At 36.9% G+C, this 19,893-nt stretch overlaps 2 protein-coding genes across 2 annotated transcripts; one reads left to right on the forward strand and one right to left on the reverse strand.

The window, feature by feature from the left end:
• Positions 1-1,324: 1,324 nt before the first annotated feature.
• LOC139720427 (uncharacterized) lies at positions 1,325-9,476 on the reverse strand. The gene is made up of 9 exons (XM_071631788.1): positions 9,300-9,476; positions 8,293-8,419; positions 7,168-7,240; positions 6,337-6,604; positions 5,547-5,648; positions 4,852-4,892; positions 4,264-4,314; positions 2,282-2,420; positions 1,325-1,435 (listed from the first exon to the last, which is right to left on the reverse strand). Exons 1-9 carry the CDS (start codon positions 9,474-9,476, stop codon positions 1,325-1,327), a joined length of 1,089 nt encoding a protein of 362 aa, XP_071487889.1.
• A 425-nt stretch (positions 9,477-9,901) lies between these two features.
• Positions 9,902-17,748, forward strand: LOC139720510 (uncharacterized). The gene is made up of 9 exons (XM_071631862.1): positions 9,902-10,029; positions 10,540-10,650; positions 11,709-11,858; positions 12,818-12,956; positions 13,764-13,890; positions 14,689-14,873; positions 15,421-15,503; positions 16,673-16,834; positions 17,614-17,748. Exons 1-9 carry the CDS (start codon positions 9,919-9,921, stop codon positions 17,746-17,748), a joined length of 1,203 nt encoding a protein of 400 aa, XP_071487963.1. The 5' UTR covers positions 9,902-9,918.
• Positions 17,749-19,893: the final 2,145 nt, after the last annotated feature.

The raw sequence follows: 19,893 nt of genomic DNA on the forward strand, positions 1-19,893 counted from the left end.
TTCAAAGAGCCAATGATAATAACTGGCAACGGTTACATGAATTTGCATGTGTTCACTGAATGACAGGTCATCAGTGGTTTGCAGCAAAGTGATAACTGAGTGTCTTAGAAGGAAGGAAATGAACAGATATTTGGGAAGACGGTAATCTTTGTCAACACATAATGTTCTTTGGTTCATTTTGTGTGAAGTTGATTTGGAAGCTGTAACAATGGTAAAGTGCCAACAGAACATGACAAGATGGCACAAGCTTTACAGTAAGTGTACATGACCAATGGTTTGATCCAGCAGTGTTTGCCTGCTAGGGCTCACATGTCCTACATGTATATAAAAAACCAAACTGCAGAGACTCCAACTCTCCCGTTTTCGACGGGAGATCTCCCGCCAAAATCCCATTTTTGCAGAATCTCCCGTTCTCCCGCTGAAGATTTCATTTCTCCCGCCCGCCCTGGCTCTGTGTCTCCCGGTGGAAAGGATTTCTTACTTATTGCTATCGTATGTTGAAAAAATTAGCCTTAGATAGCACCAGAGAACATCTAGAACCTAGGAACTTTGTGGTTCGCACACATCAACTTGGAGTCTTTCGTTTGCTAGGGGTTTCGGGCGGGAGAATCTCCAGATCAGAAGTTGCTTGGGGTTGGAGTCTCTGAAACTGGCAACATTTGCCAAATTTGACATCTCTCTGAGAGGCACTGGTTAAATCCTGTCACTCATTAGGTCATAAAAAAAGGTCTAAATTTACAATTAGTACACCAAAAAAAAAAAACATAGGATGCAAATTTAAAATGGGGACAGTGTCTTTAGCTTTGGAAAAAAAACACACGCACACATACACATCTTCTCCAGTTTGATAAATAGTGCAAAGAGTACATGGCATTCTTTCTCTTTGGTTACACCCCAACACCATCAACACAGTAAACTTGACAGATACAATGTGGCCTTTAGGTCACAGAACACATTAAGACAATGCACTTACTCAATAACCTTCTTACACAGCTCGAGTCCTCAACATGATTCTCTTTTCACTCCGCTGGATGGTTCAACTGAAAACTCAGTGTGATAACCAATGTTGTATGCACAATGCAGAGAATCTACTCTTTTATCTCTCCAAATCCTACCAAATTGTTCTCAATCTCCATCAATCTATGAGGGAGAGGTTCGGATCCAGAGGCCCTTTTTGGAGGTAGAAGGCTGCACGAGTCCTGGCTGTGATTGCTGCACAAGATACTTTATACAGAACCCCTCCTAGTTCTATCGTCAACTGTAGTTTCAAGCGCACCAGGTTGAAATGGATGGTTCTGTATATTTCTTTTGCAAGCCAGATTGTTCATGGAAATGCAACGCCGTAGAAGCCATGTCCCGGCGTGTTGAAACACTTGTAGGAACAGAGGAGGGCTCTGATTGGAATCCTGCCGGGTGAGTTGCTCAGCTTCAGATCCTGAAAATGAAATGTGAAGCACAGATAACAAAAGTTGACAGCATCATTGTGGTGTGAAAAATGTCACAAGGAAAAAGTTGTGCAATGTTAATACAACGTTTCTGTGTCTTATTTTCGTATACTCTCGCCCACCTATCAATCATAATGCAAAGCCTGTGGAAGTCCTAAAGGATGATTTGACAGGGGTGACAACTGACATAGCTAACTGATGCCACAAAGAAATACGGAAAACAAGATACACCAGTTTTCATGTCATCAAATATGTTCAAATAGATACCCCAAATGTGGCATTGCAAGTGGCATTCTTTGTCAAGTCATACTTCTTGTAGGTTTCTGTATTTAACATGCTTCTTGGTTGTAACATTTTCTGAAAAAATATCTTTCATTGATACTCATCAAAATAAATCAGAAACTTATAATAAATTACATGTCCTCAAAGGTGAAGGATGATATTCTTTGCTGCAAGTTCAACACACACACACACACACACACACACACACACACACACACACACACACACAAATATGGGGCATAGTGTTGTTCTTGTTAAACAAGCAGATATTTCTACCTTAATGATATTGTGGCCACACTACCTTGAATGACTACATGGTATGCGCTGTTCAATTTTAAAGTCGGACTGATCTTATTTGTACAATGTACTTGCGTGATTCTATACAGACTGGTAAAACTGTTTCATTCAGATTTTATTTTCAGAATATCCCCTTTGTGCTGTATACCCTTTTTCAGACAGGCCAGTATCACAGATATGAAACAAACTGATGATCACATGCATTGACTTTAGTATGAGAATGACCAGTTGATAATGATGAAGTAATTTTTTCTCACCTTGTGACCATCCACAAAGCACACACACTCCAGCCACGTGTTAAGGAATGATTCTCCACAGAGAGCACACTTGCTGGCCTGGGCAAGCATGTCACGGACATTGGGGTAGTGTCTGATGGCTCGCCGCAGGTACGACCACCTTTGATAGGTTTGGGATCACAGAGACTTAGTTTGTAGTTCTCAAAGACAAAAACACATGTCCATCTTATCAAGTAATTTGACATTAATCATAATGCAGTGATGTTTGCATTTAAAGCCAGAAGGCTGAAAATGTCACCATTAGTTAAAAGTAAATGGATTAGAAATTAATATATTTTTAGGTGGCACACTTTCTATGAATTTTCCAATGTTCATATTATGACACCTGCAAAGCATTTGCTTGCATGTCATTACACAATTTGTGAGTTTTTTGTACCTTATTCTCTATTCTATGTGTTGAATGAAAGCTTTTAAAATGCTTACATTTCAAAAAGCCAGATGAGTAGAGTAGATGTGAAATTTCAAAAACTACTGCTTTACCCTCATTAAATCTCATACATTTGTAAGTTCAAGTGGAGCGCTATGAAATAATAACACTGTCTAACAGTCGATACTGGTCAGTTTCATACCCTTCAACTCTCAAAGGGTCTGTTTAAGCAAATAAGGATGGATGCAGGCTGCACAACAGATCAGAGCTGTGAGCCTGATAATGACACTTGTCTAATATGATAGTTGATCTTTGGTAGCCTTATTTTGACTTGCAAAATATCCTCCATTGGCTAATGGTCTACAGGGAAACTGACACACCTTGAGCAAAATAAAGTAACAAGTACAAAGCTCCTTCAACATCACAATACATCCAGACAAAGGAAAGGATTCCATATTTAATTTGCATGCATATGAAGTAATGATTCATAACATAGCAAGAACATTTTATCTGAGCTTGAAAAATAAGGTTTCCTAGATCTCTTGATTTTCAACACACTCTTCTCAAGAATATGTACACCTGGTATAATGAACACAGTTATAACGAAATTCCAGTTACAACGAAATAAAAATTCAGGCCGCAACATTATTGGCTGTATGTCATTTCCTTGTTTCCTTGTTGCGTTACAACGAAATTTTGATATTATGAAAGAAAACTGCCGGTCCCAAGGACTTCGCGATAATTCGTTATAACGGGAGACCACTGTATAACATGTGCATAATCAGCCCAATTCATGGCCATAGTGCATGACCTGCACTACCGCCAAAACAGTAAGTGTCATATGCTGCAAGTCATGAATGTATTATTTGATACATATTATAGTTGCTTCTATTCATGTCATGTAATTAACAAGATATGTAAAACTGTATGTTAGTCGAGCACACTGTGTTGAAGGTGCAAAAAAGGCAAACGGCAAGAAGAAAGTGATATAGGGTGAGGTGATGTTTTATTAGTATGTCTGTCCATGAGAGAATATAAGATATACTGTAAAATATCATAAAAATGGGTTTTGATGGAAATGCTATATTGTTCTAAGCATTCTAGTAAATAGAGGAAGTTAAGTAGATCATTTATGTGTGCAGACTGGTAACCAGAATCTTTAGTATTAGTGCAAATATCATTGGCATGCAATTCCTATGATTTTTCTATTACAGGTATATCTAGGGAGTGGTGTGCACTTTCTAAAATCATCTTGATAGAGATTCAGTATGTTTTGAATAGGACTTTATACAGAGGTAGTATAGATAAAAGAGAACCTCATTCAACAACCCTTTATCAATCTTGCATGTACATGTGTCTCTACCATTACAGGCATGGGGGAAAATCAATGATATGGGAAAACTTTGTGTGGTTAATTTCTGGAGAAAGAGTCATTTAAATAACTTTGTATCTGCTACTGACAGACCATGAAGCTTATGCTCCACAGATTAATGTTAAAAACCTGTCTAATGCACTGCAAAAGTCCAGTCCAACAAGGCCACACTTCTACTGCTACCTGTCACGCACAAACACTTACGCAGGATTTTCTTCATAAAATAATTGACCGCCGACCTTCACCAATCTACGCCTTTAGTTTTCAGCATGCAAAAGCAACAGGAAGTGTCAAGCAACATGGGAAGTTGTTGATTAGCTCAAAGTGTTACATATCCATTATTTTAAAAGAACTCTGCTATAAGTTAAAGTACAGGTATGATCATGTTCAATGCATTTTCAGAATAATAAATCATTCCATCATTACAGTAAATTATGGGTTAATTCTTCACTCATATTGCAAGCCAGTAACAATTGAAGACAGTGTTATAAATACTTAAAAGATGCATTACTTTTTTCATTGTCTCAAAATGTAGAAGTGTTAAATTTGTTTTTTTCACTAGAGAACCATTACTGTTATTGACAATACCATAAACCACTGATAACTCTGCCATGCTCAGCATAATAAACATTTCTCACAACTGGCAAACATGAGTGCTATATGAAAGAATGAATGTAATTGGACATTAAACTTTGTAATTGCTATGCATTCTGAAACATGCATAAATTTTCCTTGAAATAACATTGTTCTCAATAACTTCCACATACTGGTACATGTATATCTGATACATACCTGTCTTTAAGCTGTTTCATGATATACCTAGCAGTGATTTCCTGTGGAAAGGAAAAGAACATAGTGAATCATGTCAAAAATGTTAAGCTAAACATCCTACATACTAAATAGTTCAGACAGGTGATTATGCACAATCTAGAAGTCTTTGAAACTGGATCTGTGAAAGTAATCATGCAATGGCATACAAAATAAGGAAACCAAACAGAGTGTATCATTTCAATTTTTCATGCATTAAGCTCAATTACTTTTAGTATACTAGTACTTCACTCACTGGGGATGCTGAACATATCGAACCACCTGTGAAATCAGCACTTCAAAGGAAGAAGAGAGAAAGACTGTGTGACATTAAAAAGAGAAAGTGGTGTCATTAAAGGGATACCTTATGCTACAGATCACACAGCTTTTGTGATTCCACTCGTGTAATTCCATAAATAAATTCACTACAATTTTTATTACTACTCCTACATTAGTAATCCTTATCACTGTTTTCAGTTAATCGGAATGTAACAATTACCATTTGTCGATTATGATTTCCACCATCAAAATCATTAATAATAATCATCATCATCATCATTGTATTAACCATCATTGTTGTAAAATCACTATAATCTTTTAACAGCAAAGAAAACAGTGTAATTTATCTCAATAATTGCAGCATGTCCCTCATTAAAGATAATGCTCTGATTGATATTCACCTTGAGTGTGAGTACTTCATCTTCTTGAATGGACTGCACAGGGATTTTGTCCAGAAGGGGGTTTTCCTCACAATAGAGTTCCTTCAGAGGCAGCTTGTGTAGCTACAAAAAGGAAAAACAGAAAAATGTGGTGACTTTCACACACTCGTATATATATATATATATATATGGCAATCATATACAATATACATCCAATTGCTTTGGCAAAATATGTGTATCCTCGAGGAGACTTATATACAAGTTTCTGCCACTTAAAAGTGAGTAAGATTTTGTGAAAAAAAGAAGTGACGTTAATGGGGCATGATCATGATTCAATAATTTAGGATGTCATTTCTACCAGTAGCTTAAACGAATGCATATACATTGAAAGTGATGGCTGTAAACAAGCAATTCTGGAGGGAAAGCAGGAAAAAAAGAAAAACCAAAAATTATTTCCAAGCACCATTCACACCACATGTGTAAGTCTAGTGCAATGATTCTGTTTATCCAATGTACACATGATTACATAAATTTTAGATTCCTTTTGCAATGTGATCATATAATTCATGACAGCACAAACCTCTGTCCCGTCCATTGCCCTATGCTTCATGCCTCAATATATTCATACATTCCAGACATAACAATAAAGTCTGAATGATTGCTGCCTCCAATGGAGAGGAATGACCACTCATTACTGTGCATATATGTTCCAACTTCTACTTTTCTATTCAGACATATATTCAAGAGATACTTTGTATCTCAGTATACACAAGTAGTTTGATTAGCCATTGAGTTCTAGACTGATTCCTACCTCTGTGGGGAATATCCTGAGCTCGTTGGCTGCGACGTCGATGACCTCCAGATTCATGAGCTTGCCCATCCCCTCCGGCAGCTCCTTGATGCGGTTCTTCTGCACGTGGAATTTCCTGAGCTTGACCAGGAAGCCAAGCTCCATGGGGAGGGAGGTCAGCTGATTGTTTGCGGCGTGGAGCTCTATCATGTGACTGAGAGCACAGATCTCTCCTGGCAGGCTGGTCAGCTGGTTACCGTCTACACTCAGGAATTCCAGGTTGATGAATCTATGTGTGCAAGAATGCAGATTTTTAAAAAACAATTTCATTCCATTCCATTTCATTTCATTTTGTCTTGTTACACATGGTTGTAGATATGATGAGACTTGGAAACGGCATTATTAATATTCCTACAGTCATAGTTTGATATCACAACTAAATCATGAAATTCAGAAGACAATAGAATGTCACTGCCAAAAATGATGCCTGATTAAAAAAAAAAAGTAACAGCATTATCGTAGATTAATTCTCATAAATCAGCTCACATTTGAATACTGTGTATCAGGCAAATTTCACAACAGTCAACAGTAGTCACGCAAAACAAAGCCATCGCATCAGATACTCAATCCTTCCCTTCTTTCAAGTGCCTTTGAGAAGAGTTGCAGGTAGCCTCAATATCAACAATAAATTTCAGTCAAAATTGAAACAAGCAAACAACAAGAAAACCCTCTCACCATGACAGTATTCACTGGAATTTTTACACACTTTTTTTTTTGAGCAGCAATTTCTAGACATTATTCATCTGATACAAGTACAGTAAGTTACAATACATTCCTGTGACTGATACTCACTTGTTCATGAATGTAGGTAAGGACTTTAACTTATTGTTGTTCAGGTTTAAGAGCTTCAGATGTCTTAAATTTCCTGTAGAATAGAATTATGCAGAAAAACAAAACTTGGTCAATGAAATGAATCTGTTTCCAGCAGAACTTCATGTCCACAAACACAGTCTGCACTTAGAAAAAAAAAAAGTATGGTTCTGTATATCATCAAACCATACTTGACACAAATGTGTAATATATCAAATGAGGAAATATTATCCACTGACTTGAATCCTTGATTTCATCCAAACTGTAAGCAAACATTACTAATAAATGTGAAAGTTCAATCTATTTGAATTCTCAAAAACTGATATTTGCAAAACTTATTTCCTTACTTTATTGGTGCTAAATGATGAAATCATACCTCACATAGAATAAAGGATTGCTTTTCTATAATCATTATTTGGAATTTCTTTGAAGGATGTCATACAAAGAAGACAATAATTACAAAAATGCATTCTACTCACGTTGCTACTCAAGAAAAACAGATTCTACACACATTCAAATTTTTGAAGCAACACAGATATACAAATGGATTTTCATGTCATGATTCAACTGAATGAGTTGTGTGCAAATTGAAAGGGGACAGACCATGTCCATATAGTGTGGGCACTTTAGACATACACACACTTTTGTGTTTGTTTTTTCATTGATGGTATTTATCTCCACTCAGATGATATAAGAACAGTAATCTAAAATGGTAATTCTGAACAAAATTACAAAATATTTGCATAATTGGAATACAAAAAAAAAAGTTTCACTTCCTGTGCATTATCATTTCCTTTTTTTTCACATAGTAGAAGTGAAACTTAAATGTTGATGATAAAAACCACTGAGCATCTTATTTGTTTATCTGATAATAATTGAAATGAAAATACAATAAGAATAGGCCTAATATGAAATAAAGTAGAATGGTATCATATTATCGACAGTCGGGTACTGACCAAACTAGCCCAATTTCTCCCCTCCCCCAGCAACTTTCCACAGCTGCCCCTCCTATTAAAACACATACACACACATGAGGAAAGGGAAAAAAATGAAAGTGGTCATCCCTAGAAAGTATTTGATCAGAACATTTGTAAAATTACAACTCACCAAATGATTTGGAATCAATGCTCTGAAGGTTGTTGTTGAACAGGTGCAGTACCTCGAGGCCATGAAGGGAACCGATCTCATCTGGGAATTCATCAATGGAATTATTTCCCAGATTTAGCATTACCAGCTGTTAAAAGAAAAAGAAAAAGAAGAGAAAATAAAAGAGAATAAAGTTACACAAACCCAGGCAGTATACTTGGGTGACCCGCACCTCGTCATAGTTAATGTTTGCGCATATTTGAATCACATTTCGCCACTAAAATTCGTTGAAATCCAAGTCACATACAGGAAAAATGCTGAAAATTCCAATGGAATCACAAGCTCACTGATCGATATCGAAAATTTGCAGCTATCGTCGTCAAACGCGAACGATGCGAAAAAGTTGCGCGCTAAGGAAGGGGCCCGCAACTCGTCACCCGTGCTCCCATAGACAAGCACGTAAAAGACGTGTGCGGGTGACCGTGATGCTCCCATAGACATACACGTAAAAGATGCGTGCGGGGACAGGGGTGATACTTATAACACGTAGGGTCCTATTCCGATTAAAATTTCAGATTTTCGCGAAAATCTGTTCGGTTTTCACCAAAATTTGCTTGGTTGTGGTAGCCTTGTCAAGTTTCAAGCGTACTGAACGCAGTCCCGGGAATAAATTTTTGTTTAGTGCGCTTAAAACAATTTTTAGCGGGGTGACGGTATTCAGGCCCCTGACGAGGTGCGGTCACCTCACTAGTAATACACACAGAAAAATAACATAAAAATTGTTTATAACCTCCTTGAACTGGACTCCTGATTATGTATTTTCTTTTAGAGTAGAATCTACGGAACTTACAATTACAACTGATCCAATCTCTGCAAGACTTTAAACTCTAACCGTTAGAAACTCTGAGTGTGGATATCTTGAAAATGAAATTTCACCATGTCCATGCAGAAAGTGGGCACTCACTCCACAAAATTCTGTACACACAGCACACATATTTGAATTAGTGGGACTACGCGTGTAACCTTACCGTGGTTAGAGAAGCAAATTCTTTGGGTAATTTGCTTATTTTGTTGTTCTTCAATTGCAAATTTTGGAGACGCCGAAGGTTTCCAATCGCTTTAGGTACATTTCTCAAATCTTTGCTGGCTAAATTCAGAGTTTGCGGTTGTCCTTTCAGAGCTCTTAAAACAAGAGTATCAGCCATTTTGACGCTTTTTGGTTGCTAGCCAGTTGTTGTTAAGTTAATACAGGTGTTTTGTTAATATTTTTGCTGGTATCTAAATTTTCATGCGGTTTATATGTCATTATTCTGATAAAGTATTGAAGCTTAAACACAAAAATATTTATAAAATTTGTTTTGTTTCATTTGATTAATTTATATTTCGATAGTATTCTATTTCTTCGAATAAACGACACGATAAAATCAAAATACAAGCAAGCCGATCCGATCCTCTGGTGGAGCTAGCTAGCGAGCAAACGTTAGCTGCGCTCATCAGCTCAGCTCTCGATCTCCGGCCGGCTGCGGCGGATTACCACACACACATCTCCGTACAGCTAGCTTGGCTGGCATCCTACATCCAGCTCAACGTTCCAGTACGATACGTATAAATTTACGGCAGATAATTTAAACTTTAGTGTGCCTAATCATGCCTATATCAGAGGCTGACATCGATCCTCTAGCTCTGGAAATAGCTGAGGAAGTAACGGAGGAAATACAGAGTAACTCGGGCATATGGGAAAACGAAGATCTTGCTCAGGTAAACTTTGTCTTTATCACAATAAATTTACACAATGTCACAATTCTATTCTCTGACACAGGCCGCGCCCGGCAGCTGATTCTACAACAAGTCTGATTTAGAGTCCCTTAACACCTAAGCTAACGATACGGATCTAAATTCAAAATATAAATTCATAAATTTGTAAAATTATTAATACTAATAGACCTCGATTGTTGCTATAATGACAAATGAAATGTAGAATCTAGAGCTAGTGTAGAGTTCTACACTAGCTCTAGGCCATAGGGCTGTGTCTTTACGTTCTAAACTCATGGTCTATTTTGTTTAAACAATTCTAACGGTGGGGAGGGGGGGGGGGTAGAATTCTAAAGATCTATAAATAGAGAAGCAGAATTTAAGAACACTGTAACGTTAAAAGAATAAAATAATAAGGAAAGGACCCTAGGCCTAGTTTTGAAAAGGTGGTCCACGTTCCAGGTTGAAAATATGACAAACAATTGAAATTGTGCCCATTCACCTTTCTCTTTCTAGGTCAAGTATAAAGTTCTACGGGGTCATCATGAAGGGGTCAACTGCGTTCACTTCTGCATGAAGGACAGTCACATCATCACAGGGTCTGATGACAAGACATGTGTCCTCTGGGTAAGGTGTTTAATTAATATATTCTACATCTTGCAACATGAGGATAGATCTTTTTGTGGACACACTCCAGAGTCCAAGCATCACACAAACTATTTATTAACTAGGTGTTCTAGGACACAACCCTGTCACTGTACAAAAGTCGCTTGGCTTCTGGTTGGGCTACACACAAACATGATGCAAGTTCACTTCGGCATTAGTCCAAGTAGAATGCAGCAATGAATAAACCTCAATGAGTAGGATGAAATAAACACACAGAGCAGTATAAATGTTAAGTTGAGTTTTATATTTATTTGGTAGGGTTTACGTAACCACGGTTAAAACCTTGCTATCTTACCGTAGTATATTTGTCATAAAGAAATCTAGCAAAAAGACAAAATAATGCAAAATCATTTTACAAATTATCGAATTATGAAGAGAATTCAGCCAAAAGCAGATAGATGCATCTTGTCAACACATTTTCAAATAAAACTTTGAAAAGCTTTCACAAAATAGTAAGTGTAAAGTGTGATGAGATGATCTCCCATTTTTGCATTGTGTACATCAATTTTTCAGTGAAGTTCCCTTTTTGAGAGATGAAGGTTAAAATGTATACATTGTATGATATCCATCTGATCAAATTATTGGTGTATTCCATTTTTTAGGAATCTTGTAGTCAAAATTGTTAACAAGTAGTATAGATTCTGTTGGTAAATAATTTTGTATGCATTTATGTATGAATTTCAAACCAGTGTTTCAGAGGCAGTTTCAATTATTTGGCTAGCGTTACTTATACTAGAAGAAGTGGTGTCGTGTTTGTAGGAAAGTTGTTGTTTTTTTTTTTTTTATTACACCACTAGACTCCAGAACAGCATATTTCCAACAACTATGACACTATGCCGCTTCATTTTTAGCATAAATCTACTATTTGCAGACAATTTGTAAAGACATTTTTATGTTCTGTGTGTGTGTGTGTGTGTGTGTGTGTGTGTGTGAATGAAACAGAGAAAGAGAGAGAGAGTATGTGTGTGTTTGTATTTATTTCCACCTTTTTAAATGATTATCATCTCTTATTACACCAGAATAGAGATACTGGAGAGAGGGTACAGGAGTTCAAGGACCATGGGTCAATTGTCAGTGATTGTCACATGAGTCCAGACAGCACCAAGCTGGTGTCTGGGTGCTGGGACAAAAAGGTCCGTGTGTGGGACGTAGAGACAGGCAAAGTTCTGGTGAGTATTTAACTAATTCTCTACAAACAGTGAAGTTTATAGAATGCTGTAGGGCCTACTAGCTTCATTTCTCAACAATTTTGTTTAAAATTTATACAGAGGTTTATCACAGTCAAATTGTAATCCCTTTTGTTATGTGGAGGTGTAGAACATCATTGTCAAATCTGAACCCCTGCAATTTGTGGCAATGCTGCCCCCAATGTTCCACCTTTTACATTATCATATTTGTTTATAATTTCTTGTGTGCGCTCCACCATCCATATTTCTGAATGTTTTAATTGTTTGTTTTTTGTTTGTTTGTTTTTTCGAAAGTCATGTGGACTAACATCATAAAATTTTGACTCTTGTTTCTTGTAACACTGCTTCTACCTGGCTTTCCGCCATTGTATAGGGTCCAAAGTCACATATTGACAGGTGCCATGTGTGTGCTATACAGGTGACAGATATTATTGAATTTTTGTACTTGGGTATATGATGGTCTCGTCTAGACTCCTGTTGCTTTTTTTTTTGTGCTTCCCTCACTGTTCTATCATTTTTATAGGGTCAAAGGTCATACCTATGTTGTCGACTTGTTGACACTATCATTGTTTGGTTTGTTGTTGTTTTTTTCCCTTGGTATGCAGGTCAATCATGGTATACTCTTAACCCTTGACAGGGGATATACAACTGTAATTTTGTTGCTTGGCAATGAGTATTTCTAGTTGCAAAAGCTGTTTGCATGAGACTTTTGCTGTGAATGACAATAATTAACAGATTACAAATACGTTTGGGGTGCACTTTTATTTCATTGAGGGAGTTTGGTTGATCAGTTTAAAGATGATGATCCTTATGATGCAAGGTCTGTTGTATGATATGATCTTCTGATGTCAACAAAGAGGAATATCTACATCAATTTTGGTTCTGATTGAAATAAAGAAATAAAACTATACAATAAACAAGCACATATTTTTCTCACGTAGTGGACTGCAACCCACGGAGGCATTGTCACATGCAGCCAGATATCACATGATGGAAAGTATGTGGCATCTGCGTCCGACTTAGACAATGTGGTGGCAGTACGATCAGTTCATGATGGCAGTGAAGTCAGCAGTGTTAATGGTAAGACAACAAGCTACAAAAAAAAAAAAAAGAAAAGAAAGAGCTATGTCCACTCCATAATGTAGTCTTTTTTTTTTAGCTCACCTGAGCCAAAGGCTCAAGTGAGTTTCAGATGAAGTCACTCATCATTTGGGGTCTGTTGTCTGGCATATGTCCTCCGTCACACATTCTTCATTAAAATCTTGTAACAGATTTCTACCGATCTTGCTCGGCAGCATTCCTGTGGCAATGCACATTCACATTTTCGTCATCTTCTCAAAACGGATAGCCAAATCTGTCGCCGAACTTGACAGTATGATCGAATGTGCAAATGAACACCTTGCCCCACTGGAGTTATCCCAAGTTTGCTACATTCTTCTTAGCTCATAGTCTGCAAGAATATTTGGAAGATGAGTGTATGATACTCAAGTGAGCACTAGATCCACTGGGCTTTTTGTTTTTGTTTTGTCCAGGCTTAGTAGAAAAGCATAAAAGTGTTTTTTTTTTTTTTTTTTTAGGTTATACATGACAGAGTTTCAATCAAGCGCAGTACTAGATGTCATATCAGATATTGGCACCCAATGTTGAACTTCATAACTAATATCAAAGCCATTCTCTTCATCAATTTATAGTCTATGTATTGCAATCACAAAGATGACATTCAAATTATATGTTTCCCAATTTACATCCATGTTCATCATGAAAATATTTCCCCAGAGAAAGATAACTGCATGATTTCTCAAGTTTGTATCTGACTAGTCATTAACAGATTTAAATCTTTTCAATTGTCAGAGTGCATGTATTTTGGTAATCTAAATATACATCCAGATCTCCACAAGACAACCATCACATGCTGCCGATTCTCTCCAAATGATCATCGTCTCTGCACAACATCCATGGACAAAACTACAAAACTCTGGGACAGAAGCAGCCAGACAGTGACTTTGCAACTCGGGTGTGTGTAAACAAATGTGAAGCAACATTTCACACACATCAAAATATAGTTATGGGAAACCCCATTATAATGAGGTCGCCAGGACCGCTGAGTTCATCTTGTTAAAGCAGTAACTCATTGTAAGCACACTAAAATAAGGACTAGCTAATACAGAAAATTGGGACCGACTTTCACTTTCTTCAAAGTGATACCTCGTAAGCGAGCCAGTTATAACAGGGTTTCCTTAAAAATCTTGGTATAAAGCCAGCTGAGAAATAGAGACATTGCTTTTGAATGCACACAAGGTGAAATGCAGGTCTTATCTAATCCCAAAGTTTTCATTGTTTGTACTTGTGGTAAATAGTGCTTCAAAGAACATGAAGGAGGTTGATCATGAGACTCACTCAATTCTCAGTAAATAGCTGAAAATTGCTTCCTTTTTTGTACTCTCTGGACATACAAAAGGGTTAACTATAAACCCAAATTATTCCACAACGCTAAAACTGCAATGATTAAGCTCCAAGAAAAGATGCAGTTGCAAGATGTGCCGTTAAAAAATATGTATATACTTTTTTGAATTGGGGTATTTTGTTATTGCCTATGTCCTGTAAGCAATATCTTGACTACCGTAATGTTTTCAACAATTGCTGTGAATGCATGTACTGATATCAAAGCTAACTGAACCAGATTAATTTGTTATGGATAGTCTGGTTGTGATGTCTTCACAGTTAATATCTGAAAATTTCTCAATTTGATGAGCAATTTTAATCTTTTATTGTGAATTAATTTGATTTGTTTGTCTGTTTTTCTTCCTGTAAGGGGTCACATCAACGTAGTGTCATGTTGTTCGTTCAGCCGTGATGAGCGCCAGGTCTGTACTGGCTCCTGGGATAAAGCCCTCCAAGTTTGGGATGTTTCCACGGGGATGTACCGCTCTGGTGGCCCGAGGACCTTCAACAAAGGTCACGAGGGGTCGGTCAGTACCTGTTGCTTCAGTCCTGAAGGTACTATTTGCATTGGGGTTTTTTTTGTGTGTGTGTTTGTTTTTGTATTAATGTTTTGGTGAAAAAGACAATTTGGCGAGGTATTCAATCCTGTTTTTACTGTTTCTTCAATGAGATGGAAAACAGACACTTGTGTACAATTGCACCAGGCTTGCCACCCACTGTGAAAGTATAGTAGGTTGTCATTCAAAAATAGCACAATCTATTAGTGATTTTTTTTTTATTGCATGTACATTACAAATCAAATTTGTAAATTATTCATAAGAAAGAGGGTAATGAATTCTCTTCATTTTTAAGGACAATTTTACCTTTATTTAGACAAGAGAGTTTGCATGCAATTAAAGTGATGCGTGCATAGATATTATCTCAATTAGTCATTTAGATTCAATATAACAACAATTACATATTCTCTCTACCTGAAGGTCATAATTTACTTCGAATGGATTCTCCTTTTTCTTTGCCTCTGTTTCTGTTAATTTTTGTTGGCCTTTTTTATTAATTGTTTTGCTTGAGAGCTTATAATTATTTTCCTGAACTCACTCCACAGGTAATCTGCTTTTCTCTGGATCCTATGACCATACTGTGGTCGTTTGGGATGCAAACAACTGTGGCCCCAAACTTACACTCAAGGTAAGTCCCATTTTATCTTGAATGTCTTCTTTTATACACTCTAATATGAGAGGTGAAGACTAAAAAATTTGAAATTCAAATGTAATAGTAGATGGGTCCATAAGAGATCATGGTAGCTGAGCTTAGATTTTGTAAAGATCTATCTGCTGAGAGAGATTAAATCTTTGTGCACAAGACTTTCTACATTGCATTTGGCATTGCAGTAAGTGTAAACCAAGCGACATGGATGGAAAATGTGAAAAGTTAGAACAGCTGTAAAATGCTTATTGATTGTGGTTCAACCAACATGATAAGGGAGTGAGTTTACAACCAGGGGCATCCTTTTCATACAGATATCATTGCAAAAGTTATACAGACAATTGGATTCTTGAAAAGGTAAGATATAGTTTTCTTATGAATCCAGTACTGTTGACATTTGCCCCAAAATGAAAACATATGCATGAGAAATGTGTGAAATCATGTTGTGATGACACCGTTTCAGTTGGGTAAGATCAAAAATATGAAATATTACTCAAAAAGGTATGTTTAAAGTGTATACGCTGGAAGTATTGCAGTCTCAGAGCATTCCCAGTCGTGGTTGCATTACATCGATTACAGTATATTGAGCCATAGCAATATCCATCGTGCAAGAATAAATCTCATGCGCAGCTTGTTAGCTGCTTGAAATTCAATAGTATTACTACGATATGTTTTGATCATCATATACTAGTAATGTATGTATGTACTGTATGTATAGTATGTGTACGTATATAGGCCTATTGTTTGTTGGTTTATTGTCTTATTATTTTCTGTGATACTGTTGTAACGTGACACAATATGTACTCTGTTCTGTAGCGCCTTGAGTATCTTTTTTAGGTAGAAATGTGCGCTTTATAAGAGTCTCATTATTATTATCATTATTATGTTCTACCTCCCACTGCTGAACATGGACGACGCTTCCGAAATAAAAGTCACGTACACCGACTTTTATCATTTCACAGTTTTGATCTCAATTTGCTCCCAAACAAGTCGTTATCTCGTCAAATCATATCAGCCAGACAGCGTTTTGGTAGAGTATAAGCAAATTCCAAAATCGTGGAAGGTGAATTTTGTCCCTTCTGAGAACTATGTTTCAACTTTTACCAGTAAGAGAGATGCTTCCTTTACCATTGTGCTGTTTCCTACTCCAGGGCCACCAAGACTGGGTGACTGGACTTGACGTTTCAAGTGATAACAACTGGATCCTCTCCAGCTCTCGGGACCGCACTGTGCGACTGTGGCATATCGGTGATAGTGACCGTATCCCGGTCGTCATGGAGAACAAGATGAACATGGGGCTTAAAATCATTAAGGTATATAGGCCAAGAATTTTCCAGACCCTTGTTTTGACCCAAGCTTCACTTTTACACACAGTCAGTGTTTGTTGTTTCAGGCAAGGCTTGCTCCCCAGCGAGTTGAAATCGTGATTTATAAGTCAGATTGTAAACATGTATCCGATCACAATCACAAGACGAGTAAGGTGTGATACCGTTGTTGTTCAGTGCTATGTTCCCTGATACACGGGAACCTGGTTATATCAAGGACTTCAATGCCATGACAATTACCTTGTTTTATCAGGTTTCTCAGTTGATCAGGGTACAAAAACAAATAAATCAAAAGAGTTGGGAACCTGCAGAATCACTTTGTTGTAGGTGGGTTATGTTTTATCTGACCTCTTAGTAAGCAGGTTCCACTGTACCTGCTCTTTTCATTTGACTCATTTCATAAATTCAACAAGTTGAAAGATTGACACTCAATACAAAGCAGAAATTTTGTATGCACGATTTTTTTTTTTTTTTTTGATAAGACATCTTGCAAATATCAGGATTTTATGGTCAAAATATTTATTGAATTGAGCATGAATTAACTTGCAAGAGGGGAATGCAAACAAGTTATGTTGAAGATTTGGGTTTTTTTTAAGGACACAAGTTCCTACTAAAATTGACTTTAGTTCATCAGAACTATGTGATGATACACTGATGTCAGGATCAATCAACAGTCTTCTTCAGAAGATATAATGAGGGTATTTCAGATGCAATGTATAATGCTGTTTGTCCTTTTCTTGTCGCAATATCTATTTACTGTTTTGTAGTGTGACGAGTGCGGCAAGCCGTTCTCCATCGCCCAGCTCGAGAACGTGAGGGAGAGCCACATGTGTGTGTTCTGCCGCCTCCAGTCCAGCCGACCTCTCCCAAGTTTTGTGGATGACGAGGAGATGCCAGATTGATTTTCCCCGCCATACTTCAGCCGCGATGCTTCTGTTGAGAAATTTCCCGATAGTTAAAAATGATGCATGAACTGTGTTGCCCTTTTAGTATGATGGGAGTGCTTTATTATATTTTCAGGGTGTCATTGAATAGCAGAAGCACTCTGTTACTGCAAGTGTTAGAAATCACCTACACGCAAGCTTCTTAGTCATGAAACAATCCTTTCTTGAAGCTTTGTCAAAAGAACCCTGTATGGGCAAATGTGCTGTGGCAAGTGACCTTATCTTTTATGTTTAAGGACAATTTCCATGTATTTTCCCCTTTCACCCACACTGTTTAAATGGATGGCACAGTTTTGGCTGAGATGCAGTCTGATGTTTCCAACTTTTTTTGATGGTGATACTTTGAGATAATGAGAAACCTCTTCTTAAATATGAAAGAGCATATAATTCTAAAAGGAATTCAGAGTTTATTTGATGAAAATAGGTTGAAATGGCTGAGATGTCCCAAATAAAGTGGTCCTAATAAGAGGTGGGGAAACACCTTTTATTAAGATTGTTTTGCTTTACTTTGGATTTGGATATCCCAGCCGTTTCAGAACTGATTTTCAGCCAAATAAATTTTGAATTCCTCTTAGAATTTTATGTTTTTTAAAATTTTATGAAGTGGTTTCTAAGTGTTTCACAAAAAGTTAAAAGCTAAAGTTTTACTTCAACCAATACTGTACTATCCCTTAAGTGACAAGTCACCTGACATGGTAAATTCTTCACTCTTTGTCTTCATGCCTTCCATGGAAAAAAAAAAAAGAATTGTCTTTCCTAGTGTTTAGCACATCTGGCTTCATATCTAGAAGTGTATGAGCACACATTCCTTGATGAATTGTTAAAAAATTGATCTTCAAGATAACATAACCTTTGCTGACATTGTATGTGTAGCCTACATCATTTCTAAGTCATGAGTTTGCTTGCTGTGTAAGGAAACAAACTTTGCAACCATGTAATACCATTTCAGTGATGCAGTTTTTCATTTCTATGCAGTTTTTCACTGGGTTCTGTCGGTTTGAATTCTCCATAACTCACTGTGTATCCTGTGCCTCATTGGATTTAAATTCCTTTGTGTGTTTTGAGTGCTGATTGGTACAGAAATTCCCATAGCTTTGAGAGCCGACTTGCACAGAAAACCCCATAACATTGTACACACTGTTCAAAGTCTCTTGCACAGAAAGGGTTGAGGCCAGTGTGAGCAGTACTAGCTTTTCTGTTGTGACCTAGAATCTGTTGAATCGTACATTATCACCCATTAGCAGAGGGAATGAACTGTGCTTGCACGTATATGTACTTGGAAGTACTAGTATTCCGTCCTCTATATACAGTGCACTCCCGTTATAACCAACACAGTTACAACGAAATTCTGGTTACAACGAAGTCAAAATTCAGGCCACAACATTATCCGGTCTATGTACACTGTATTCTTATTGTTTATTTGTTCAGTTATAGCACATTTCGATATAACGAAAGAAAACTGCCAGTCCTGAGGACTTTGTTATAACAGGAGTCCACTGTACATGTACCTGCCTTTAGCATTACTATCAACAGTGCAATATGCTGTCCAGTTATACTGATACCTTGATGCAGATTGTATATTCATACTTTGAGAAAGTGGATTTTGTATAAAATGTATATTCATAGTCTAATGTTTATGTAACATGATAATAAACTGCAGTGACAATAACATTTGTGTAGAAGAGTATATTTTGTTTTGAAAATGCATGTGATTGATTACCATACAAAAACAGTTCTTTTACATCTTTCGTTAGTAAATTTCAAGCAACTTCTGCCACAATACTTCCTTCCCTGTGCATGATTCATTTTGTATAACTTTCTTTTTTGTTTGTTTGTTTTGTTATGTGTGGATGTGTGTGTGTGTGTGTGTGTGTGTGCCTGAGTTAGGACATCTTTGAAAAAAAAAAAAGACTTATTGTGTTTTGTTTGTTTTGTTATGTGTGGATGTGTGTGTGTGCCTGAGTTAGGACATCTTTAAAAAAAAAAAAAAAAAAAACTTTTTGTAATTACCTTTCAAAAGTTATTTAGAAGAGAAGTGAAAGCAACTCAAATGACAGGATAATACTTTTCTGTTTCCTTCTTTCTTCTTTGCCATGTAATCAA

This window comes from Diadema antillarum, unplaced genomic scaffold (genome assembly GCF_040938485.1).
Source record: "Diadema antillarum isolate AM-2024a unplaced genomic scaffold, OU_Dant_1.0 scf00000128, whole genome shotgun sequence".
NCBI lineage: Eukaryota > Metazoa > Echinodermata > Echinoidea > Diadematoida > Diadematidae > Diadema > Diadema antillarum.